The following is a 26,205-nucleotide window of genomic DNA, read 5'->3' on the forward strand; positions in this document are numbered from 1 at the left end:
TGAACAATAAACCATGGATACTTTGCAGATAAACGAGGGAGTCGGTCACAATATACACTTGAAACCTCCTCCTGCTGCTTTTGCTCCATCTAATTAAGAAGTTCATTCAAGCATTCATAATAATATATAATCAGTTTTAATCAACTTATAATGCAGCAGAAATAATAGAGAAAAAAAAAAATAAACCTTATTTTCTATCCAATACTAATATGTTGACTCAAAAATCTGTTAAGTGTTAACACAACATCTTTAACTATGTCGAATAAATATTCATACTGTGTGTTAACATAAAGACTTATTATTGAATGTCTATGATATACGTACGTACATCAAACACTAATAATATAATGTACACATACTGTCTAAAAACGAAGAAAAATTCAAAAGATCGAATAATAAAAGAGACACATATATTTAGAAGAAGAAAATTCTTACTGTTATCTATTCAATATAAGTTATGATACTACCCAGACACCTAATGAGTTTGGACAGCAAGAACCTCGACAAAACCTGTTCGAATAAGTTAATTATTAACCAAGTATATATATGTCTAATGGGATGCAATAACTATCCCTCAAGAACCGTTTCCTAAAACTTATGCAAAAAAAATCATATAAATAAATAAATACACATCATACACAAGAAAATTTTTATGTGTACGTTGTTTAGTTTATGTTCAATTTATATTTATTTTATATAAAAATTAAATTTAACAAATTGTAAATACTTTTAGATTGAAAGTTCAATCATTGAAACTTGGGCTAAGAAAAATATTTTTTTTCATTTAACTTAAGGGACCAAGCCCTAAGAAAAATGAAAAATTTCATATATAGCTTTGTTAAGTTTTAAAATATCATATTTGCTCAATTAAAATTTGTAATATCATATATGACATTTCTAATACCCACAAATATCAAATATGCCATTGTTAAATAGAAAAAGATCTTATGTGCCCAAATACATTATTAGATATTATATATAGGGTCATTATTTTCGAAATATATCTAACATGTCATAAAAATATATCAAATACTTTAAGTTTATCATTAAACTTTAGCTTGCAGTTATCCACTTTTTCTTTAATTCATGAGTTTTTCTTGCATCAAATATCGTGGAGGCTAATTACTATGCAAAAATAAAAGCATCACATAATTGAGTCACTTACAAACCAAGATCACAACACTTTTATATATAACATGAATTGAATTGAATAACGGATTTAAAAATATTAATGAAATTAATCATATCGGTAACATTGAATTAAACTTACACGGTTCGAGAAAAAAAAACATGGATTAAATTATAAAAGCAAGAGAAAAAACGTGTGTAATTATGATTTTTAAATATTTTATTAATAATCTTAAAGAAATTTTATGTTTTAATTTAGACTAAATTAGTTTAATTGTTCATATTGGGAATATTTCAATGACATATTTGATGTATTTCAAAATTAACAACAAAAATATATAATATTTAAAATTTTATTTAGAGATATTTAATCTTTTTTATTTAACAATGACATATTTGATATATTGGTAGATTATAAATGACATATATCTTATATATTTTAATGACATGTTTGATATATTTCAAAAATAATGGCCTCATATATAATATCTAATAATGTATTTAGGCACATATGATACTTTTTTACTTAACAATGGCAAATTTAATATTTGAGGGTATTAAAAATGGCATATATGATATTTTAAATTTTAATTGGAAAAATATGATATTTTATAACTTAACAATGGCATATATGAAGTTTTCCTTAAGAAAAATTGGTTAAGGTGTTTATACTTACCATAAATTTCAAAGTATTTGTTTTTATCTGAAATTATATAATTTTTTTCAACAGGTAATTTATATTTGAGGTAACTTGTTGTAGTATTTCTTTTTAAATATATAATTATATGAAAAATTAAAATTTAGGTAAATTGAATTTTAGCTAAAAATGTTTATATATTTTTAATTATGAAAAATTAACTTTTAGGTAACTTAATTAGCTTGGGCCATTAGGGCCACATATTAAAAGAGTTACGGACTATGTCAAACAAAAAATATAAGCCCATTTGGTTATTTCCAAAAATAACCTCTCTCTAAACCCTCCCGTCGCAATTTCTCAACCGCCTTACTCCACCACCGCCGTCATTCACCGGCAATTTTCTCTAAAACCCATAAACCCCCAACACCCCTTCATTCTTATTTATTATTATTATTATTAATATTATTACTAGTATTATTTTTATTATCTGAGAATTTGAGTGAGATAATGGAAGTTGATAGAGCTGATCGGCGGACGTCTAATCAAAGAAGACCGGTGGGCTGTACACGTGGCATACTTAACCGTGCTCATGGCTCTGCTAGTTGGGCTCAAGGTTTGTTTTTTTATATAAATATTTTAGTCTTTTGTTTTTGTTTTTTTTTTTGTTTATTAATGATTGATTTTTGAAGTAACATAGGATATATATCAAAGTATGTAGAAATATATATAGGATGCCTTGATGACTTTAGGATAATGTTTGATTGTTTGATAAAAGCTCGACTCGATTGCAGCCCTAACTAATGTTTTTGGGGATTTTTTTCGCTTTTTTATTTAGTGAAAGATAGTTATGTCATAGGTATCATTTTTTTATTGCATAAGTACATTCATTGCAATGAAGTTTTATAGTATAAGTAACTTTGCAGAGTTGGATTAGAGGAAAATGGGGGAGATGAGTAATATTAGATTTCCATTAGGTGCTGACTAATTATGGAACCATGTGAGTTTTCTTAAGGAGGGTTTATCTATTGGAAAATCTGTGTATCACTTAACTTTTTTGACTTTTCCGTCTGGGGTTATTCATATATGTATGCGTCTAAATGTAATTTTTTTGGATTATTTTGTGGGTCTTTAGAAATGTTGTGGCTTATCAAGCACCCGTTTTCTTTGGTTTAATTGGGGAAGAAATGATATGTAAGAATGTAAGACTTGGGTGAATTGGGTCTAGCTCCTTGCTAGCCTAAGTGTAGCCTAAGTGTATATGTACTTGTACTCTTTGAATTTTAATAAATTTTCGACTGTTCAAAAAAAGAAAATCAAGCACCCGTTTTGTTTGTTAGACCAAGTGATGCTATTTTATTTTGTATTAGGTGAAACGAAGGTCATTGCCGCGGTGTATGGACCGAAAGCTGGAACTAAGAAGAATGAAAATCCTGAGAAGGCTTGCATTGAAGTAATTTGGAAGCCAAAAACCGGGCAAAGTGGTGAGTTGTTTCCAAAGATGCAATTGTAGTGTATATTGATGCCTTCCTTTTCATGATATTACTTTACCAAAGTGTAACATATCAAACAATGATACTACTTAGGGAAATCTGAGAGGGAGTATGAGATGGTACTTAAGAAAACCTTGCTAAGCATCTGCCTTTTAAATGTTCATCCTAATACAACAACATCAGTCGTAATTCAGGTACAAGACACGATCCCCAAGCCTTACTGACTCATATTTTTTCGTATGTTTGTAAAACCGAAGGTTATTTTTTTCTGTTAAAGTTTAAACTATTTATCTTAAAGCTGTTGGGTTCTTTAAATGTAGATGGTTTCACAGTTGATAACTTAAGTGGCTCTTACTCATTTGATGCAGGTTGTGCATGATGATGGAGCTGTATCCTTAATAGTTGTACTCTGCTTGTTTATTCTCAATTTTTTGTGATTTTTCTTGACTAACTATTTTGTTTAGCTTCTTCCTTGTGCAATAAATGCAGCTTGTGCTGCTCTTGTAGATGCCGGATTTCCGTTAAAGCATCTTGCTGGTAAGATAAACATATGACTAGATTTTCATAGTCTTCCTATTTGCTAAAAAATTAACGGTTTACCAACTTATTTTTGTAGTTGCAATATGTTGCTGTATAGCTGAAAATGGACATATTTTACTAGACCCAAGTAAGATAGAGGAACAGGTTAGTATGATTTTCTATTTTCTATTTGGTAACTTTTTCTTGAATGCAAATTGAGCTTTTCTTTAACATTTGGACTTCATTTGCAGAAAATGAAGGCATTTGTATATTTGGTTTTCCCAAACTCGGTAGTTTCTGTACTTCCGGAAGGGTCATCAAAACCATCAGGTGAGGTAATGGAGCATGGGATTATCACATCAGTCACTCATGGTGTAATGGCAGGTACCTATCAAAAAAACTGAGTTTTTTTACGTATAATTATTCTTTGTTTTGTTTTCTCTTTTAAGCATCATTTTGTATGTTTATTATGACCCAACTTTTGGTTACTTCTTTTTGCTCAGTGGATGATTACTTCAGCTGTTTAAAGCTGGGACGTGCCGCTGCAGCTGAGTTGTCTGATTTTCTCAGAAACAGCTTTAAGTCTAAAGGTGGGAATGATCCATCTAAAGCCGGTTGATCTGAAAAATTATTAAGATCGTTCAAACATCTGGAGTAAATGATGCCTGGAAGGCCTACAATCTGATTTTCATTCTGAATTGCCAAGAGTGGACTACGAGTTGAAGCAATACAATAGAGTGGCAACGATTGTATATTTCAGGTTATCACTACTTTATTGTTATCATTGTTGAATGTATACTATCTGTACGGCTTTAGTTATGAATATTGACCTGATCTATTTAGTGCATTCTTTGTTCACTTTTTTACATATTGCAATTAACTTTCTTATTTGGTTTGATCTTTAAGGGTCGGTGAACACATAAAGCTGAGAATCTATTGAACCACTGGGATTACTTTCTCTTCTTTCTTTTTTTTTTCTTATAGGCAATAGATAAACAAAGTAATTTGGGGAAAAAGAACCTTTAGGCATATATCTTGTGGTATGAGTTACTTTTGTCAAACATAAACAATGGCTCGATTTATCTCATAGAGTAAAAAATATTTGTTTCAATTATTATTATTTCTCGTATTTTTATTATCATAAAAAACATGTTACGGAGTATAATTTTTTTTTTTTTTTTTGGCTTTTAGTAAAAAGAAACATGCTTAATACATGCGTCATCATTTATTGGTCGTCTTTTTTATTTACTTCTTTGCTTTGGATCCATGTTGTTGTCCACTTTGATGCTTGACATTTAATAACTTTACCAATATAATTTTTTTTAATTTAACATATTTGTTAATAATATTATCCACCAAACATATTTTGAAAGTTATTTAGCAATGACAAAATAATTGGACTACATATGTTATAAACAAGTACTATGACAAAGACATAAAAATAAACTTCAAGATGTATGCCATTTGTTAGAAACGATAAAATACATTAAATAGATGCCAATTGTGTCATGGCAATATATGGACAATCAAAGAGAGACAAAGGCGGCCAACGAATAAATCAGAGATAAAAAACTAAAATATGGGCCATTCAATTAATTATCGTTCTTTGATACATAAATCACATTACATTATATGTTTTTGAAAGAGACCAAAAATACCAAACATTTGATAAAATGGGGAAACCAATAGCATATGTAAAACTTGACAAGAAAAACAACACTCAAAGAATTGAACTCCAAAGCTATTGAATGAATCACACAAAAGCCTTTCTCTTGATATTCATCTTCTTCATACTACTCTTTTCTAATGCTTTTGCTCAACAAAGTGTAAGTAAATCCGATGATGTTGTAGACGTACATAAAGTGCGTCCTAACGTCATTATCATCATCGGGATCCTATGTTCTATGTTTAGTTTAACGTTTCTGATACTCGCGTGCATGAAATTTTGTCATGCAGACATAACTCACCGCGCAACTCATGGGGTTATTATTTCAAGGTCACGACGTTCTGGGATTGATAAGAAAGCAATTGAGTCTTTGCCTTTTTTTAGATTTTCGTCGCTCAAGGGGTCAAAAGAAGGGCTAGAATGTGTAGTATGCCTGTCGAGTTTTGAAGATTCTGAAGTGTTAAGGTTGTTGCCTAAATGTAGGCATGCGTTTCATATGAAATGCATCGATGAATGGCTAGAAAGTCACTCCACTTGCCCTCTTTGTCGATACAAATTTAATACATCGGAGATCATTGACTTCAGTTGCACAAATAGTTTGAGGTATACTCAAGATGAGGCGGGTTTCAATAACCTTGAAATCTTTATTAAGAGAGAGCAAGATGGTTCTTCTAGGTCATCAAGGTTTAGTATTGGAATTGGAAGTAGTTTTAGGAAATTTGGGAGAAGTAGTCCTAAAGAAGATGTCTTGATTCAATATAAAGATCAAAGGTTGTTGGATAAATTCAAGCATAGGATTATTGTATCCGACATTGTTTCCAAGAGCCGTTGGAGCGACGTGAATTCCTCAGATTTGATGCTTCTGAACTCCAAGATGCTTAATGAGGTGTCAAATAAGCGTTTTTCGCCTTCAAATAGTGGGAAATTTGAAATTGACATTGAACAAGTAATTAAGTTTAAAGAGAATATGGATAGAAGAAGATTATATGAGTCCAAGGTTGGAAAAGCCATAGATAATGGAGAAAGTTCTGTTTCGGCTTCCCACTTTCCTAGGCAAGTGAAAGACGACGAATCTGAAGGTATGGAGAAGAGATCAATGTCAGAGATTACAAATGTCTCGAGGTTCAGAGAAACTAGAAGTTCAGATTGGGCGGGTAGTGGGAAGCACGAGAGGTTAAATAAGGTTTGGTTGCCAATGGCGAAAAGAACCATTCAATGGTTCACAAACCAGGATAGAAATACCTTTGAAGCAAGAACTTAACTATTTTCAAATTATATTCTAGTGGCTTAATTCTTACTGTATGACCTTCACTTGTTACGATAGTAGGATCAAATTGGTACCTTAGACCTTACTATGCAAATTGTTCTTACGTAGATTGTATAAAAGTCGAAGAGTAAACATTCTCATATTTACTCTCAAGAAACTATGCTTGCTGTTACTGCTAACTAATGGGATTTACTGTAAAAAACTCTACTCGACCATATGGAATGCAGTATCATCTGAAAAATGTCATACTTTGCCATAGAAAATGGGTTGCATCAGTATCAGCAGATACCTCTTCTTTGATATCGAAAGAAGAAAGTTCTTCAAATTCCAGTTAGTTTTCTCCTGAAAAAACCGCAGCTCATTCCCAATTCCCAATCTGGGGAACTTAGCAGTGGTAATAGAATTGTAGCAATCGAGTCTTATTGTTGCAATGTTGAACCAGTATAGTTATTATAGCTTCACCAAATACCACTGCTAGCTACAAGTCTACAAACAATGTAAATGCAAAAGATATAGGTACCATTTGAGATCCAAGAACAAAGAGTCCCTTTACTAATACACAACGGTAACATAACCGTGGTCACATCTATGAACTCCTACAAAATGAATTGATCAATGCGTACATACATACATACGAGGTAAATGCTAACTAGTAAACATGGTAGCCATGATCGGAGCTATCGATATCTGAGTTACTAGACGAATCATCACGACTGTTGTGGGCAAAATGCATCTCTCCAACACGACTATTCATGCTATCATTAGGCGTAACATCCTTCATCTTTTTCCCTTTTTTTCTACGCCATTCTCTCTTCCTTGACCATTGGTTCCCCAACAAAATACCCAACCCGACAAGCACAACAAGCGTGCATCCTACACCGACTACCATCAACTCAATCCTCAACCATCTTGACCCTCCACCTTGTGGTAAAATGGTCCATGTTGCAGCTATATAGGCTGCAGCCATGAACATTGTAGACACCCACATGATTTTATGTGTGGCTACTAATAACTTCATCATTGATTTTCGCTTAAAAGGAATGACACTAACTAGAACATTAACAATTCCTAGGGATAAAAACAATGCCAAAATGTTGCACACCATAAATACCTTAAATGAAGGATTTCTTCCCATTAGAGCCTTCCCACTCTCTTGACTGAATCCCCCCGGAGGGTTTATTCCACCGGAAAACGTAACGGTTGCTATCAAAACTGCAACAATGGTTATGGTGTTCCTAGCATTCCGCAAGCCCTCATTTTGAAGCTCTATTTGTTTTAGTCTACGGTGGCTTTTCTTTCTATAGTGTCCGCGGTGTTGATTTGGGGATTCCATATTTTGTGGTGTTGGATTATGAGAGATTAAATTACGACGAATGACTTCTTGGATATCTCTAGATGTAGGGGGCAATTGATCACATCTTTTTGCTCCTTCTTCTAAGAGGGCTGGGACAATTTGTAGAGCAGTAGAGTTGCTTCCATCTGATTCGACTACATCTAGAGCTGTATACCCTTTTCCATTGATAGCATTCACATCCACACCGCGTTTGAGTAAATATGTCACCATCTATTTTCAATTACAAACCACTAGAACATATTAACTAACAAAACTAAAATGTTAATTAGTTATGTAGAGCTATTAATTTCTAACTTCTAAGCATACCTAAAAATCAATAATACCAATATTAGGGTGCAATTTGTCTCAAATGAGATCATTTACGAAGAATTTTTTTTTTTACCTATATTCAAAGATAGAATTGCTCATGAGTCATGAGTGTTGGAAATTCTTTTGACTTATATACCTAACTACATTTCCAAAAACCCCCCAATAACATCCACCTACTCTTATTGTTAAACCACACGAATGCATGGTATCTAAAACCTCCTAATAATCCACCCTACAGATATATGAAGTGGGACTCAAAACTTTTTTGACATGGTTCCTATTATTTCAACTCGAAACTCTTTTTTTTTGGAAAAAAAAGATTCTGAAAACCATCTAACTAATTAAATAGGAAATAACAGAAAGATCAAGGGTTTACCGTAGTGAGTTTTCCAGCCGTTGCTATGTGCAACACCGTATTTCCATCATTGTCTTGTACGTTAACAAGTCTTATAATGTTGAGTTTCTCCATTAAGTATTTCAAACCTTCAAATTGGTTAAAGAGAACCGCAATATGAAGAACGGTTTCCCCATGATTGGTAACCATCTCGACGGATTCAAGGTTTATAGAGATTATTTCACCAATAATTCCTACTCGGCCTTTCATCGATGCCCAATGCAGGGGTGTCCAACCCTTGTGATCGCGGAGGTACAACAGATCCGGATCGTACCATATAAGCTCCCTTGTTGTTTCAACATGGCCTTTACTACATGCCAAATGCAATGGAGAATTTCCTTCTGAAGTATACTTTCTTGCAAACTCTGGACGCACCTGCAGTATTTCCTTGACTATATCTGGATATAGCAACCACCAGATGTGTAATTAGTACTCGTTTAACGTGTAATATCTTAACCAAATACTACATTAATTAAACTATGTATCAGTTTCGCAAATTTTTTAAACTGTGTATATTTTTGGGCCAATAGTACTTTTGGGTTCGCGCACAATTTTGTATACTTTTTTTTTTTTGTTGCATAAAAATTTGGCCCTTAATTTGGTTATGGGCCTATCCATTAGTATTTATAATCGATCCTTCTTATCCAAAGTAATCCATTTATATAATACGGTAACAAAACACAAAAATCAACCATGTGAGATGAAACACTGTAGCTACAGTGGTTTCCAACTGCTGCCCCATTTATTTATAATTCACGATAAAAGAAAATTGGATAAACAAAGTGTTTTCCTAGATAAGAGTGGTTCTGTTTATTATTTTAACCATTAAGTGATTGAATTGATTAAGTGATTAAATGGATAAAATAATTTTCATATGGATTAAGCCAATATATATAGTTGTTTTTTATTTATTAAGTCAAGAAAACAAACATTTTTGATGACTTAATGGGTTAAGTATTTTCAATTAAGTCATGACTTAATTTATTAAGTCTCGAACAAACATAACACCACGTAAGTCAAAAGGCTAGATTTTGCTTAGAAATGTGTATACGACCTAATTATTGTCCGCTAATGACCATTTTAAAAAATGTATACAGTCACTTTAAAATAATGTTTACCAAAAAATTATCTGACCTAAAAAGTATTATAAAAACATCGAAATGCATGACCACCAGGTCGATCTTTGTGGTGATTCATCACCGAATAGCTAAACTGAATTTAATTGGAAATGTTAGATTTTGGTTTCTCAATAATATAAAGAAGTTACTGAAGAACTTTTAATATATATTTCAAAGACAGACATCTTATTCAAGCTTTAATTACCTTTATTTTTATTTTATTTTATTTTATTTTTTTAATTTTATTTTGGCTTAATTTTAGCAAAGAGATCAAACATGATATCTAACGACGTGAAAATGTTATATATCTTAAGCGTGAAGAGGTGAAGTAACAAATAAAAATTAAAAAGTCAACATATATGTATAGTATATACTCAATTCATTCATTTCACAAATAAACAAAAGTCTATAGTTTCACACACCATTTTATACATATTAGACGACAATATCGACTTTTCTAAGTCAAGTAAGCGCATATACGGACATATAGCTAATGTCATTTATTGCTATTATTTGTGTGATGGGAATCATGGATATATAATGACAAAATATTTACTCAAAAAGCAAGTAGGTAGACTTAAAATTCTGATGTGTGAAGGGAATAAGTTGATAAAGCATTACTTTCACCAATAATTTCTAAATTACAATAATACAATGTATATACGTATACGTATATTATTATAAAAAGAGATAAAAAGATTAAGTGGCATTTGGTTGTTGGTATCCAAATGAGAGAAAGCATTTGATTGCTAGATTAATTTAGACAGATACATTCTTAATTAAGACCTTGGCCAGTTCACATGGCTTTTAATTAATTAATCACTTGTGATAGTATAAGTAAGGGAATTAGTTTTTTGGAATGTAACTATCTTTGACTGAATGTTTATAGTAGGAAAAAACTAAAGTTATGTGTATTGTATGTAAGCAACTTGAAAAAATGTTTATTGTATGTAAGAAAACATACGTGACAACCATATACAGGTGTCACTTGTCAGATTGTAATTGGTTGAAACGAAATTCTTACATATAATAAACATTATTTTAAAGTTGTTTACATACAATACACACAGCTTTAGTTATTTCTTACTATAGACATTCGTTCAAAGTTTCTTACATTCGAAAGAACTAATCCCTACAAGTAACAATTTAAAGTTTACAAAATTGGCAAAAAGTGAAAATGTTATATAGTTATATGATGTTAACATTATGCATAGTGTTACGCTCACATCAATCTTTTTAAATAGTCTTCTTAAATTTAAAGTTTGTGGAAAACATCATCTAACTATATCATGTTAAGATCGATCATATAAGTTATCAAAAGAATTTAATTAAGCCTCAACAAACATTCGAATATTTAATTACAAGCTTAACACACAAATTAACGTAATTAACAAAACAACATACTAATTTACCTGTGTGTCCGGCAGCAGCAGCTACATGTATAGAACAAGTAAAAGCATCAAACTCATGCATAAGAAGCCATTGAAACCCTATAAGCAAATACTTCACAATTTCAATATTCCCTCTCTCGCACGCCACAAACAACACACTCTCCCCTCTCCGGTTCACTTTCCCAACGACCCCTTCATTCGTCTCGATTAACAACTTCATTATCTCGACCTTCCCTTCTCTACACGCCTCGTGCAACGCAGTCTCAAGGTCTCGGTTCTCTGCCATCACCATTTCGGGCCACCTTTTTACTATCTCTAATGCCAATTCTATGTGTCCGAACCTAGCTGCTAAATGTAAAACAGTGTTTAGTGATTCGGTTGTGATTTCGTTAATTATGGTTTTTCTATCTTCAACGAGTTTGAGGAAGGCAGCAACGTCGCCTTTTAGCACAGCTGCGTATAGGAGACGATCCATGGTGGTCAATATTAATTTTTGAGGTTAAGTGTAGTAATTAATTAAGATGTTAAAAATATATGGCAATGAGGGTTAAATTAATATTGTGAAATGAAATGAAGAAGGTTTACGAAATTTGATGTATATATATATAAATATATGTGGATTGTAGGGTTTAGTTTTTATTTATTTTCCATTATAGATGTAATACGAGTAGTTTACTAGGAATGTTCTCATGAAATTTCAAAGAATCGTGTATGGTTTCTCCATGACTTATAAGTCATAGAAGCATGCAACTTGCTTGATGTGTGGGGTTAAGTTCTCGAAAGATCGAATTCATAAGTAGTGTAGTATCCGTGTTATATATATATATATATATATATATATGCCAATGTCAAATATATATACATACAGACATTGACTAATTAATAAAAAGCTAGATTTACGTGAGTTGATTTTATGTTTGTTATATAGTACGTATAAACGGTAGTTTATATATGAAGCTAGAAAGAAAAAACTCAAAAAGGACTAATCTTCTTATTTGTGCAATGTCACTATCAATTACTTTTCGATTATTATTCTTTAACTTTTTAATTATATCTGTACGTATATACACATTCATATATATACTTTAAAATTTTCGAAGTTACATATCACATTATTATCACTCCATGTCTAAATGCACCTAACATATTTTGTGGCTGATTTAATTTCCATATGTAAAAATACATTTTAGGTTATATTTTTTTTGACCAATTTATAATGATTCCTCAAATTTCACCCCTGGAATTAGTGGGTTGGTTTTGCGCGCAATTAAAAATCTAAACCGAAATATTCGTTTTCTAAAAACCCGAACTAAAACATTTGGTTATTCACACGGTCACATTCTTAAAAATAATTTACAGAAAGCGAGTTTTCTAATGGGCTGCACAGTATGCTTGTAAAGTTCTAAGAGATAATAATGGACCTTAAGGCCCACATACCGGTGTACATAAAAAGTCCATTATTGGTTTCTCTTTATATGTTTTTCTGATCCAAAATTGATATAGCAAATCCATATGAAACAAAAAAGAAGTATGTAAACATAAAACTAACATTAGGTCTATACTTAACGTAACGTTAATCATGTGAAAAAAAGATACAGGAACTTAGCACACAAGAATTACAATAAACAAGTTAAAAGAGAGTATCACACGATAATTACAGTAAACAAGTTAACTTGTTTTAATTTTACAGAGTTATAGCTAGCTAGGTAGTGTTCAGCCCTAATAATTTTTTTGTTAATCTTGTTGGCCTAATTATTCTAAATATAAGTTAACTTTAATCTTTGAATTATTAGAGTAGATAATAGGATGTTGGAATTGTAAGTATTTGCCTTTCAAATACAAGACCTCCCATGGTGTTTTATTAGATAATTTGATGTTTATGATTATCCGATTCGAACCAACTTGTCCCTTTTTTTATATGTTCAACTTGTAGTCCCAATTAAACCAGACACATGTGATTTTTAACTTTTGATCCGTCATTGGATGTTGCCAACATCGTATATGAGTATATGACACTCTTATATAATTGTACCACTCAAAAAAAGAAATTATTGGTATAAGTGGCCATAATATAATAAAAAGAAATTAAGCTTAGTTTGGTGTTACTTTTAAAACAAAGATAACTAATGGTTTCATGTTTTAGAAGAGAAAAATTGTCAAACGATATATATATATACATGAAATTATCTTATCAAAAAAGGTAGTGATATTTGTACTACAACAAGTGATAGATCTATCACATATAAGCATTAATGACTTATACTGTATACTATAAAAATAGTACATTGTGGTGATTTAATTAAAAACAGTGGTACAATTATCATTTCCTTATAAAAAGGGTTAAATATTCACCTTTACATGTGAAAATAAAAATTTGCCAATATTAGAAGAGAAAAAAGAAATCTACCGTAACACTTAATCTACCGTAACACTTACGTGTATGTGACACAACTAAAAATGAGATCTTCAATTCTTCATATATGACTTCATCATAATTGTCAATTTCCTTTTCATGGAAAGAAAAAGTAACTAATTCCCTCGGAAATAAAAAGGAGTATGTGCTTTTGTTGTATGTTTAATAGAAGTATACTGATGTATCAAAATATTAAATTACTAAAAAAACTTCAATGATTGAGCACCAGCTTTTCATGCTAGAGGTTTCGAGTTCGAGACATGTGAGGAACATTGCAAGGTATTTCACACAAAAAAATCCTCTAGTGATGCAGGTTTTAGTCCTGTAAAAGAGGCGGGATTTTATCACAATTAAATGTCGTGTCTTCGGGCGATTTAGTTGGAGGTTTCTCCTCCTAATATATATTGAGGATAAAGATGCTCTCTAGCGCGGACCCGGTTAAGACAAAGTAAGCTAGATCATCTGTTGCGAGCAAATGATCCACAACTTCTAAAAAAAAAAAAAAATTACTAAAAAAAAAAATCAAACTGTAAAATTACTTATTTGATTAAAAAGAAGAATATGATGAAAGAATATTCTTATTCAAACTACTATACATATTTTAAAAAGTTTTCACTTTGAAAGACTCACAACTTATAGATTAACGAGTCAAAGCTTAAAGATAGATTGAGTTTATACTGTTTGTTAGTTTAATTTCATTAGTGTTACTTGCCTATGAAAATTAATAAAAGTTTTTTTAGAGTCTGACACATGAAAATTATATATTGCCCTTAGTCATTAATTTTAAGGTTTTGTTTCGAAAAAAATGACAATAAATTTTGAAACAAAAATGCTAAATCATAAAGTTTATAAATAAATGGCTACAAACACGTGTATATATATGTGATACAATAAAGGTGAAAAACAATTAAGAAAAAATGACTTGATTTTATTAGTTGAACCATTTTTTTTATAAGTTGTACATATATCAACATAGTAATATTATTCTTCAAGAAATAAAAATAAATGCATAAAAAACACATAGATATATGGTTCACGTCAAATGAACCACGAGCACACCATTTCAACGGGTGTCGACCACCACCAATATGGTTCACTAATTCATCTATCGACTTAGTTAACATAAATAAACGACTAAGATCGTTTGTGTATCACATGAATCAATTAATTAACAATCATAATAAAATAAAATAAAAAAGAAAAACTATTTGGTCAAAACTAATTATAAAAGTAAAAAGGGTCCACAAAATTACAACGTCATGTAGCATCTGAAAGTTAAGTTTGAGTGTATCGCTATATAAAGGATCATTCATGCATCATTTCTCAATCTTCATCCAACAAAAAATATAAATATATATATTCTCTAAGTGCCGCCACTGCAACGTATCTGGCAATAAAACCTCCCAAAAATCTCAACGACACGTCTCTCTTTCTTTCTCTCTGACTTCATTTTTCTCTCAGGTATTTAATTTATTTATAATATTAATAATTATATATATACACATACTTTCAAATTTGCATGCAAATGCATTTAATTATTTATCATCGATATTGTGTGTATGTATTCAAAGCTAGCTAGCTCTTTTATCAAAATCAACATATTTAATTCATATATCACAATTGATAGCGTTTATATTTATTTATTCATTTTGGAAAAATATATAGAATTGTGTTTGATTTGATGATCAAGGAAACGTTTTAATTACAGGTTGGTCGAGACTGCATTTTTTACTAGTATGTTATGGTTTAACTTTTATTATAATTAATTGTGTATATATATATATATTAGCATGCTGGTTTGTTAATTTATTGGAATTTAAGTTTATTTATTGTTATTTTTTTTAAGTCTGAGTATTGTTGAAAGTTTGTTAATTGAGTAAGTTGTTCATGTGAATTACGGAGTATTATTATTTCCTTAGATTTGTTTTATTAGATTTGATTAATGTTTACTAAAAATAAAAATTGATTTAATTCAATTTGACTTTCAATGTTGTAGCAAATTAAATTGTTAGAGAATACAAGGGTAGTGTTTGACATCGTTAGGCGTCGAGTGAGGTGGCTCTTAGTGTCACACTAGGGTAGTGTTAACTGTTAACCATCTGAGTCGAGTATGAGGAATTTTAGGCTCGTTTAATGATTACTTAGCTCGAGGTCGACTTGAGCTTGAATAACCTTTGAAAAGCGTTTGGCGTTGGTTGGATGGCTAATCAGGGTGGATGTGTATGTATGTACGTGTGATGAATATAGACTAAAAGAAAATGTTAATTAGTAATCATCCGGAGACCATAATAAGGGAATCTAGTGTGTCACTGATGAAAGGAAGGTATCAGGGCACTACTGGTACTCTTAGGTGGGGGTGAGCTCCAAAACCCGGGCAGGACCGGGCAGACCCGTCAAAATCAAAAATCACAGATGAAGAAGAAAGGTGGACTGCAGACTTGACCAATTAGTCCATAGCGATCTTTGGCTGGACTTGGTCTTAGGGTAAGGGGAGTGATAGCCGAAGACCTGTGACTCTGTGATAGTGTTTCTTGGTGGGGTGAGTGCAACAGAAGTAAGTGTTTGGTTAATATAACTTGGTGCCACGGAAAGAGATCGTTGGGTATTTGGGTTTGGTTTTCATTGGAGCCGAAGTGGATGGGAGAGGGGTTTTGTTCACCCACGGGCCCGACTGGTTGAGTGTCAAATAAGCTATCGTGATCCCTTCCTGAGAACATAACCCATGGCCTTTTAAACTGGAGACATGACACAATCTTTAAAAAAGTTGAAATTTTACTACTTACCTGAAGACAGCCCCACCAGATACACGAAATAATATTTAATTGAAAGTTTTTTACTTATAAAGGTAATTAATAAAGTTTGGTCCATTAGATATCAAAACATGTCCTGTTGGGTACATTTCTATGTAATCTATCCTAATTCATAAGTTGTATTTGGTATATGCATCATTGTAGCTGGCAATTTGTTTAGGTAGATAAAAGTTTATAAATTATGAGAAATAGGGATGTGACACTCAAATTTGATGTTGATTTTCTTTTGTTTTTATTTGGAGGAATTCTTTTTAGTCATTATTGATAGGATGTCTCCATCTTAATTAGTTTAATACTCAATCATTTACAGTTATACTATTTAAGTTTAAATTCTACATCTAATTCTGTTAATATGTTTACATCTAGTTGAGCTCAATAGTTTTCTTATTGTTATAAAATCGATTGATGGTTTTGCAGTGTGGGATAGGATACATGTTTTTTCGGGTACTGTGACTATTTAGTGGTTTGTAACGATGGGTCATGAAGTTCAGTATATATTGGAAAGCAAAAGAATGGTATGGCTAGTGGCAGTCGTATTTGCAGTGATTATAATGTTCCAGTACTTTGAGTTTCCGTATGGTGATGTTGCCTCATCGTTTTTTTCGACCAGTAGAGCTGAACCACCCGTAAGTGGAAGTTACCCACCTCAAGCTTCATCTCTGTTATCCGGGCCATTAGGTAATACTACCCGTTTTGATGGATCTAATATTACAACGCCTGTTGGTCTACTTGAGAAGGGTGGTCATGCAGAAAATGAAAATGATATTCAGTTGGAAAGTAATAGAGACGCAGGTGATTCTAGTATAGGAGAAAACGATTTAGATGCAGCCTGTCCACCACCGATTTCATTAGCTCCTGTAACTCCCCCAATGGTGGTAAGTGATAATTTAACCATTGAAAATGGTATGCAGTCAGAAACGAATAGAGAAACAGATGATTCAACCTTAAAACAAAAAGATTCAGGTGCAGCCAGTCCACCAAGTTCGTCAGTTGCTTTACCTCAACCAACGACAGTCAATAGGACAGTAATTTCTCCTTCATCGGCTGTAGGTATCAAAAGATCTGAACCGCACATAGATGCACCAAATTTGGGGCCAAATGTCAAGGGGCTAGGGACAATACAGAACAATCCTGCTGTGTCACCTGGTGAGTCATCCGTGAAGAAAATTCCTCCAGCTAAAGAAGTTCGGAAAATTCCAATGGGTGACGTTGTGACAATGTCCGATATGCATGAAATTTTACTCCAGAATCGTGCTACAGTTCGTTCAATGGTATAAATTTTCTTGTCAAAAAAAGTTTCTTTATGGGTATTCTTGTTTTGTTGCTTATGTGTCGTATGTACTGTTATGTTGTAGAAACCACTATGGTTTTCAACAGTAGATCAAGAATTAGTAGAAGCGAAAATGCAAATTGAGAATGCTCCCCTCGCTGATCATGACCGTGTACTTTATCCTCCTCTATATCGTAACGTGTCAAAGTTTAAAAGGTAACAATAGCTTCACTTATAATTAAAAGAATGAATTTAATCTAATTGGTTGTATACTTGTGCACGATACAGGAGCTATGAACTAATGGAGAGAATTCTCAAAGTTTACGTTTACAAAGAGGGTGAGAAACCAATATTCCACCAACCACAGCCAGTGCTTACTGGAATCTATGCATCTGAGGGGTGGTTCATGAAGCATATGAAAGAAAGCAAACATTTTGTTACCAACGACCCAAAACAAGCCCATTTGTTTTACCTTCCGTTTAGCTCTCGAATGTTGGAAGAAAAGTTATATGTGACTGGGTCTGGTAGTCGAGACAACTTGGTTCAGCACTTAAAAGACTACCTTCACCTGATTGCAGGGAGGTATGATTCCTGGAACAGGACAGGCGGGTCTGATCATTTCCTCGTTGCTTGTCATGACTGGGTAAGCTGTTTGATCATTATTATTGTTTGCTGGTCTTTTTTGGCATTGTATCTGTTAAAGTGATTACGTGATAGGTTACCACTTACCAGAACAAGATAAATAGAAAAACGGGCTGCATGAAATGGTGTTTGGAAGGGTGGAGCTGTAAAAATCAGATAAAGTGTTCGAGAAATTCTGATTATTAAGGATTTTCATGTAAAATGAACCTAAATAGCTGGCATATTAAAAATCAGTTTCGTGTTTTTAGCAACCAAGAACTTATTATCTGACTGCATAACACAATTTTCAGGCTACGGATGAGACAAAAAAGTCTATGAATACTTGCATACGGGCTTTATGCAATTCAGATGTCAAAAGAGAAGGTTTTGAATTAGGAAAAGACGTATCCCTTGCTGAAACATACGTTAGGTCATCTCAAAACCCGTTACGTGAACTTGGAGGCAAGCCTCCTTCCAAACGCTCTATTCTTGCCTTCTTTGCAGGCCAAATGCATGGCGATGTCCGTCCAATTCTAATGCAACATTGGGAAAACAAAGATCCCGACATGAAAATCTTCAGGAAGCTCCCGAAATCTAAAGGCAACAGAAATTATATCAATTACATGAAGAGCAGCAAGTACTGTATCTGTCCTAAAGGTTATGAAGTCAACAGTCCTAGAGTGGTGGAGGCTATTTTTCACGAATGTGTTCCGGTAATCATATCTGATAACTTTGTCCCACCTTTCTTTGAGATCTTGAATTGGGAGTCGTTTGCAGTTTTTGTTCAGGAGAAAGATATTCCGAATTTGAAGAACATTCTTCTTTCGATATCAAAGAGGAGGTATCAGGTGATGCAACAAAGAGTTAAGAGGGTGCAACAACATTTTCTATGGCATGTTAAGCCAGTGAAGTATGATATCTTTCATATGATCTTGCATTCGGTTTGGTATAATAGAGTTTTTAGAGTAAATCCCTTTTAGCTAGTGAGGTAAGTTAGAGTAGTTTCATTTTAATTGAAGCACATTAAGCTGTTGTGAATAGATTTTGTCAACATTCTTTTTGTCGATTTTGAATAAGATATCGTTTTTCTTAACCGTAGTTCTATACCTTTTGTATATAGTTTATTGGTATGTATATTCCCCAGGTTTTGAGTTGATTTTAAGGGTTGATCCGTTTTTGTTTGGTGGGAACAAATTTGAAGGTTCAAGTCATCAACTCCGAGTTGAGAAGCCATTGAGTTGGATTTTATTTGGTAGAGAAGTAACTATGTAGTAGTTCTGTTCTTTGTTTATATTTCTTTTGTATAATCTTTTAGCACAGGTTAAAGTACAATCCCAAAAGCAAAGTGTTACTGTAAGTTTTTTATTCTTATTCATCGGCGAGACATATGACCGTCTATATGTCATCTTTTCTATACCTCATTCTTTTCGGAAATAGGTATTGGTTTTAATTTTGCAGGCTGAAGGTCACATAAGCTTAAAAGTAATTTTCAGACGATCTTTTTAATTCCACATCAGTTATATTGCTTGTGAATTGTGATAATTATTTTGACTAGGTAAGCTATAAGCCTATAACTCTATAAACCTATAATTTTTAGGGGAAAGGTTGGATAAAGCATGAAATACCTATCTTAGATAAAATGGGGGGAATTATGTTGTAAAATTCAAGAGGCTATGTATGTTTATCAAATTCAAAAGTTTAATTTGTAACTTTTTTTAAAGTGATAGTATCTAAACTTAAGTAAAGTGTATGGATCATTTTTCCTAATTTCTATACCTTTTACAAAAACAAAAATATTGTATTTGAACTGCTGGTCGAATTATGGCCAACTGAAACCCTATGGGCTTATCAAAGAGATATATTGCTGGGACCATCATATAAATTTCTTTTTTTTATTATTGACTTATCATTATCCTTATTGTAAAGAATTAAGATTCTAAAGTTATTATAAAGTAAAGTTGAGAGAATCTTAATCTTTAATTTTAATTCAAAGGTTTGAGATTTTCTTGACTTTATAACTTTAGAGGATATAAAAGCAATATATATCTCCACAAGAGCCACAAACTTTGGGTCAATTTAAAGTTTAGCCAAAACGATATCGTTTAACAATCAAAGGCAAAAAAAGACAACAATATCAATTAAAACTACGTCAGTATCACAATATATGACCCATTTTATTTAGGTTTTGTTAGTAAGAGGTGGTTACCTAGTGGAGTCACCGTGGTCCGTGGATGGCGTGGAAGATAACGATCCCAAAGACTGATGTTGTTGGGGTGTGGACTCCTTGACGTCGAGTGGTTTGACAATGAAAAAGGAGTGGGGTCTTCGGGGTGGTTCTTTCTTTTGTTTTGTACTGTTTTGGTTTTTTTTTACTATTTGAAAGAAATGTTGTGAAAGTACAACATATGTGTATGGTTTTTCGAGTGAATAAAACTACAATAATCTCAATGAAAAAATTTAGTTTTTGAGGTATAAGTAAAAATTAAAGGTGAAAGTAACGTCAAAAACTCCAGATACAAAATTACAAACAAAGAGACAATTTTTTAATCAAGTACAAAGACATGACTTCCATGCATCACATGACTAGTATCTTTGACTTTCAACTAAAAGTAACACACTTCATTATTATATTGTTTTTTTTTAAGGTGCGGATCATTTGCTCGCAACAGGGATCTAGTTTACGTTGTCTTAACTATGTCCGCGCTAGAGACCCCCCTTACCCTCAATACCCAGTAGTAGGAGAAACTTCTAACTAAACCGCCTGAAGACACGACATTTAAGTGGGATAAAACTTTGCCCCATCTGCAGGACTCAAATCTGCTTCACTGAAGGACTTTTATGTGAAATTCTATTTAAATGTCTTTCCCATGTCTCGAACTCGAGACCTCCAGCATATAAAACTGGTTCTCAACCACTGAGATATGATGTGTAGATAAATAATTTCTTATCTTAATTCCTAACCAATAAAATAAAAGATATTATTATTAAAGAAATCCAGTTACATACTTTTTCCATAATAATAATTAAAAAACTTACTCACCGTCTGTCTCTAACTATAGTCTGTGTGATCAAGGAAGCTTCTCCGTTAACAGGTACAAATAATATACAGAAATCTCTCATAATTAACTTAATTTAATGATTATATTAGCCAGGGTTTATGACATATACTCTGTGATTTTGTATGATTGTATCTATTTTTTTAATGATAGTTTATGCTATTATTTTTATTTTTTTCTGTCGAAAAATGTATCTGAGTTTAGTCTAAAGTATGTTGTATGTATCAAACTTTGATCATTTGAGTTAAAGAAGAAAAAAAAAAAACATCTTAAATAATTTACTGTCAATATTGCAGGTGTGCCTGAAAAACAAGTTGTTTTGATGTTACAAAAAAATGGGCTATGGAATTCAAAGATTGGTATGCTTTGGGGGAGTAATGTTAGCCGTTTTCATTATATATCGGTATCTTGAATTTCCTTATGGTGACGTTATAACACCTTTGTTTTCGGCTAGCAGTATTTGTAAAACCAAAACCGGAAGCTTCCCACACGAAAAGCCATCTCAAATTTCCGAAATATTAGGGGAAATAACACAAGATACTAATAGTACTGGCAGCAGTTACTCTATAGATTATGCCAATAGTACTACTTTAGCCGCTCCCATATATCGTTTTAACGTTTCTGTATATGACAGAAATGTGTCAAATTCGGTTCAAAACTTAAAAAAAGATGAGGCACTAACAAAAAGACTTGTCCCGTTGGTCAATTTATCTTCTGTGACAGAAGTCTCTCATAAGAAGCAAAAGGGAAATGTAGTGTCGATTTCTGAGATGTATGATATTTTAGTACACAACCGTGCCTCTTCTCGTTCTATGGTATGAAACAACTATGTCATATGTGAATAATGTGTTTATTAACATGTGTTTTTCGAATTGGTCATGCTAATTTTCGTCAGATTTAACACAGTTTCAGTTATATTGATATAGAAACCTCAGTGGCCTTCAAAAGTTGATCAAGAATTACTAGAAGCAAAGTTGCTAATAGAGAATGGCCCGGTCAAGGGAGATGATCATACCCTTTATCCTTCTGTGTTCCGTAATATTTCAGTATTTAGGAGGTAATCAATTCTTTAAGTTGGTCATAAGATCTGAAACATTAATTTGTTTTCATTGTTAATCCTTTGTGTACCATTTTTTGCATTGGCCCTTTTGTTAGTTTCCTTAATGTCAGTTAAACCTATTAGTAGTCTAAAGGGCAACTCTATAGTTATCGGAAACTTGTATTATTTGAGTCTGAATGGTGATATTAGGCCATATCATATAACTCTCTCTGTCTTGTTAGAGCTTCAAATATGATGCTATAAGTTGTCGTATGGCTTTAAGATTTTCATTATTGACGGTTTTTAATCGTATAGCTAAAATTTGAAAACTTGTATTAATCTGTTTACATAATCATATTGCTTTGGATGCAACGTATCTTTTTCTGGCAAAAGTTCAAGCTAAAGTTACTTGTATAATCATCACTAGTGATTTAATTCCATCTGCTTAACAAAAAATATTACTCCCTCCTACCCACTAAATATGTCCTTTTTTGAATTTTCAAAGTCTTCATATATAAACTTTGACCTTAACTATTTTAAATTGTGCTATATTATATTTGATGAAAGTTATATCTTATATGAATTGATTAAGTGGGACGGAGGGAGTAGTATGCAGGAGTTATGAATCTGTTGGCTACTCAACATAGTACCTTTACTGAAATATGTATAGAGATAAAAGATTCTCATTGCAATCCAATTTAACTATGCAGGAGTTATGAATCAATGGAAAAGACTCTCAAGGTTTACATATATAAAGAGGGAGAGAAACCGATATTCCACCAGCCAGAGGCGGCTATGAAAGGAATATATGCATCCGAGGGATGGTTCATGAAGCAAATGAAAGCAAGCAAAAGATTTGTTACTATAAAACCAAAACAAGCCCATTTATTCTACATTCCTTATAGCTCAAAAATGCTGAAAGCAACTCTGTCTCCCAACTCTTATAATCGAGAAAGTGTGGTGCCATACTTGAAGAAATACCTTGATATGATTGCAGGGAGATACAGTTTCTGGAATAGAACCAACGGGGCCGACCATTTCCTTGTTGCCTGTCACGATTGGGTAAGCCACGTTGTCCAAAGCTCAATAGGATAATCAGTTACCTCGTTTCAAAATGTTGGTTTGGGGTCAGAAGCAAGATAGTTGGTCCAGGCAGATCGGGTAATGGGTCAAAAAGGGTAAATTTAGTAGTGTAGCTGTGTAGGTCAATACAAGTTGGGTCGGTTTGGGCTGACCTGCTTTAACTTTTTTAAATAAATTCTCTAAATATTTATCTATTTGAAGAGTGTTAAATATGAATAGCAAAAGTATACTATCACAGATTAATCTATCCTTTTCTTTATAAAGGAATTTAGGAGATTTTTATGTAATTTAATTGCGATAGCAAGATGGTCAAGTCAAGTGGGTTGGGTAATTGGTCAAAAGGAGTTATTTCATGGTGCAGGTGGATTGTGTTGGTCAAAAGGAGTTATTTCATGATGCAGGTGGATTGTGTTATTATTTACATATATAATCCAATATTAGTTTAAGCGATTTAGGAGGTTTTATATACATATCAATATTTTTTTGGAAGACATGCAACCTGTTTGACTCGGCTAACCATTTGTCCTGTCTCTTTTTAGTTACATCACCTAACCCATTTGACCCCTTAGAGACAAAACAAAATCTTGATCGATCAATTAATAAGATGAACTGAATATGCAACCTCTACTTTGAGTGCTCAGATTTTTGAACCAATTCTTATATTTTGCATGCAAGGTAACTGTTTTTCTGAAAATCGTAAGTACGCGGTGTGGTATGAAAAAAGTTGTCAAGTACCATTAAAATTTTACTGTATTTGCATATTTACAACACTATGCATAATGCCAGAACCAAATTGTGGGAGCTAAAATTCTACTTTACATTCAAATTTTAAGGCTGCAGATGAAACAAGACAGTTCATGAGTACTTGCATACGAGCCATTTGCAACACAGATGTTGAAAAAGCAGGTTTTGAATTGGGAAAAGACGTTTCTCTCCCAGAAACAAACGTTCGTTACACTCAAAGTCCATTAAAAAACATTGGAGGTAAACCTCCTTCAAAACGCAAGGTTTTTGCTTTCTTTGCAGGCAAAATGCACGGTTACCTTCGCCCAATACTATTACGCCACTGGGAAAACAAAGATCCTGACATGAAAATATTCAGAAAACTGCCAAAAGTCAAAGACGACCAAAACTATGTTGACTATATGAAGAGTAGTAAGTTTTGCATATGTGCCAAAGGTTCTGAAGTCAATAGTCCTAGAGTTGTGGAAGCCATCTTTTATGAATGTGTTCCTGTGATTATGTCTGACAATTTTGTGCCCCCTTTTTTCGAGGTTTTAGATTGGGAATCATTTGCAGTTTTCATTCGGGAGAAGGATATTCCAGATCTGAAACATATCCTTCTTTCGATTCCAAACAAGAAGTATTTGCAAATGCATCAAAGGGTTAAAGAGGTACAACAACATTTTCTTTGGCATGTTAAGCCAGTTAAATATGACATCTTTCATATGATACTACATTCAATATGGTATACTAGAGTTCTTAGAGTAAACCCAAGGTGATTATATACATTTTGACTTATTCAGATGTCTTATAAATACACATTACAGATTTGGTACTATACAATATAAACTAAAATGAAGTTCACAGTGTTTTTTAAGTTGTATTTAGCTATTTCATAATATGTTAAAACGCAAAGTGTAGCTTGGTTCAATACTATAAAAGTAAAGTTGAAACATGTCTCACCTATGTTGTTTTGGTTGTCATAGTTCACTCTACATGTATATGATACAATCTAGTCATTTGAACAACCAAAATTATGTCTTCCCTTGAATGTGGAGTGTGATTGTTATTTATTAATTGTTAAATGAAGGTTTTCGTGCACTTCTATAATTAAAGTTTCTTGTGTGCATAAATAATAAAATTCAAGGGTGGGCAACCGCCATTGGGGCTGTAGCCATAATATCAGCGTAATACACTCTTTTTTGTATGACTATTATGGACCAGCATACAAAAGTACCAGCATACAAAAGTACAAAACTGACAGTAGGTGAAGCGGCCATCACCCCAGACCTTTAATTAGTCGTGTATGCTTACGAAACAAACATATTCAGCTCCCGTGTATTGTGAGAGCACAATTTTAGACCTAGACTTCTAGTTTCTCTCCACCAGAGAGGATTAAAAGTTTAAAACACTAAAAGAAGAAGACGTCTTCCCCAAGGTTCAGCGTACCGCATTATCATGGTGAGCAAATGGCGTGATTGGATCATTAACCTTCTGAGGGTATTACATGAATAGCATACGTAGACATTTTGGTTCCTTGTTTTGGCATGTAAACTCTCGGGTCTCCACCTTGGAGCCATCGTGTAAATATGTTTGCGTAGTAGACATCAATGAGAGATTTTGCTTTGCTGATCAATAATAATAGATAAATAAATAAAAACTAAGGGTAAAAAACAATAAGCTGGCACAATTATTATGACAAATACAAAGGCAAAAATATGATTTTCAAAATAATAATATGTAGAAAAAGGTTTTTGAAAGACTTGGTACAATGGGGAAAATCGGTATTAATGTTGTATAAAACATTTAATTGAACTGGTCGAGTGTAGAAAAACGGTTCACCTGGTTGGAATGACCAGTCGAACCGGATTGAATAGTCAATCTCTCTTTCCATAAAAATTACTATTGAACTAAAAT

At 32.7% G+C, this 26,205-nt stretch overlaps 5 protein-coding genes across 5 annotated transcripts; 4 read left to right on the plus strand and 1 right to left on the minus strand.

Moving 5' to 3' along the window:
- Positions 1-2,080: 2,080 nt before the first annotated feature.
- LOC122582340 (exosome complex exonuclease RRP46 homolog) lies at positions 2,081-4,642 on the plus strand. The gene is made up of 8 exons (XM_043754710.1): positions 2,081-2,378; positions 3,133-3,246; positions 3,349-3,449; positions 3,624-3,644; positions 3,720-3,792; positions 3,872-3,939; positions 4,026-4,158; positions 4,278-4,642. Exons 1-8 carry the CDS (start codon positions 2,273-2,275, stop codon positions 4,391-4,393), a joined length of 732 nt encoding a protein of 243 aa, XP_043610645.1. The 5' UTR covers positions 2,081-2,272; the 3' UTR covers positions 4,394-4,642.
- Positions 4,643-5,469: 827 nt separating this feature from the next.
- LOC122582257 (E3 ubiquitin-protein ligase ATL42-like) lies at positions 5,470-6,742 on the plus strand. Its single transcript, XM_043754624.1, has one exon. The coding sequence runs from the start codon at positions 5,523-5,525 to the stop codon at positions 6,699-6,701; it is 1,179 nt and encodes a 392-aa protein (XP_043610559.1). The 5' UTR covers positions 5,470-5,522; the 3' UTR covers positions 6,702-6,742.
- Positions 6,743-7,205: 463 nt separating this feature from the next.
- LOC122582256 (ankyrin repeat-containing protein At5g02620-like) lies at positions 7,206-11,947 on the minus strand. Its single transcript, XM_043754623.1, has 3 exons — positions 11,295-11,947; positions 8,747-9,162; positions 7,206-8,271 (listed from the first exon to the last, which is right to left on the minus strand). Exons 1-3 carry the CDS (start codon positions 11,746-11,748, stop codon positions 7,357-7,359), a joined length of 1,785 nt encoding a protein of 594 aa, XP_043610558.1. The 5' UTR covers positions 11,749-11,947; the 3' UTR covers positions 7,206-7,356.
- A 3,084-nt stretch (positions 11,948-15,031) lies between these two features.
- On the plus strand, positions 15,032-19,480 carry LOC122581930 (probable glycosyltransferase At5g03795). The gene is made up of 5 exons (XM_043754253.1): positions 15,032-15,147; positions 16,914-17,767; positions 17,852-17,982; positions 18,055-18,409; positions 18,699-19,480. Exons 2-5 carry the CDS (start codon positions 16,970-16,972, stop codon positions 19,365-19,367), a joined length of 1,953 nt encoding a protein of 650 aa, XP_043610188.1. The 5' UTR covers positions 15,032-15,147; positions 16,914-16,969; the 3' UTR covers positions 19,368-19,480.
- Positions 19,481-21,404: 1,924 nt separating this feature from the next.
- Positions 21,405-25,924, plus strand: LOC122584024 (probable glycosyltransferase At5g03795). The gene is made up of 5 exons (XM_043756386.1): positions 21,405-21,479; positions 21,740-22,258; positions 22,370-22,500; positions 23,193-23,544; positions 24,399-25,924. The coding sequence occupies exons 2-5, from the start codon at positions 21,779-21,781 to the stop codon at positions 25,065-25,067; spliced, it is 1,632 nt and encodes a 543-aa protein (XP_043612321.1). The 5' UTR covers positions 21,405-21,479; positions 21,740-21,778; the 3' UTR covers positions 25,068-25,924.
- The last annotated feature ends 281 nt before the right edge of the window (positions 25,925-26,205 follow it).

Source organism: Erigeron canadensis, chromosome 9, assembly GCF_010389155.1.
Source record: "Erigeron canadensis isolate Cc75 chromosome 9, C_canadensis_v1, whole genome shotgun sequence".
NCBI lineage: Eukaryota > Viridiplantae > Streptophyta > Magnoliopsida > Asterales > Asteraceae > Erigeron > Erigeron canadensis.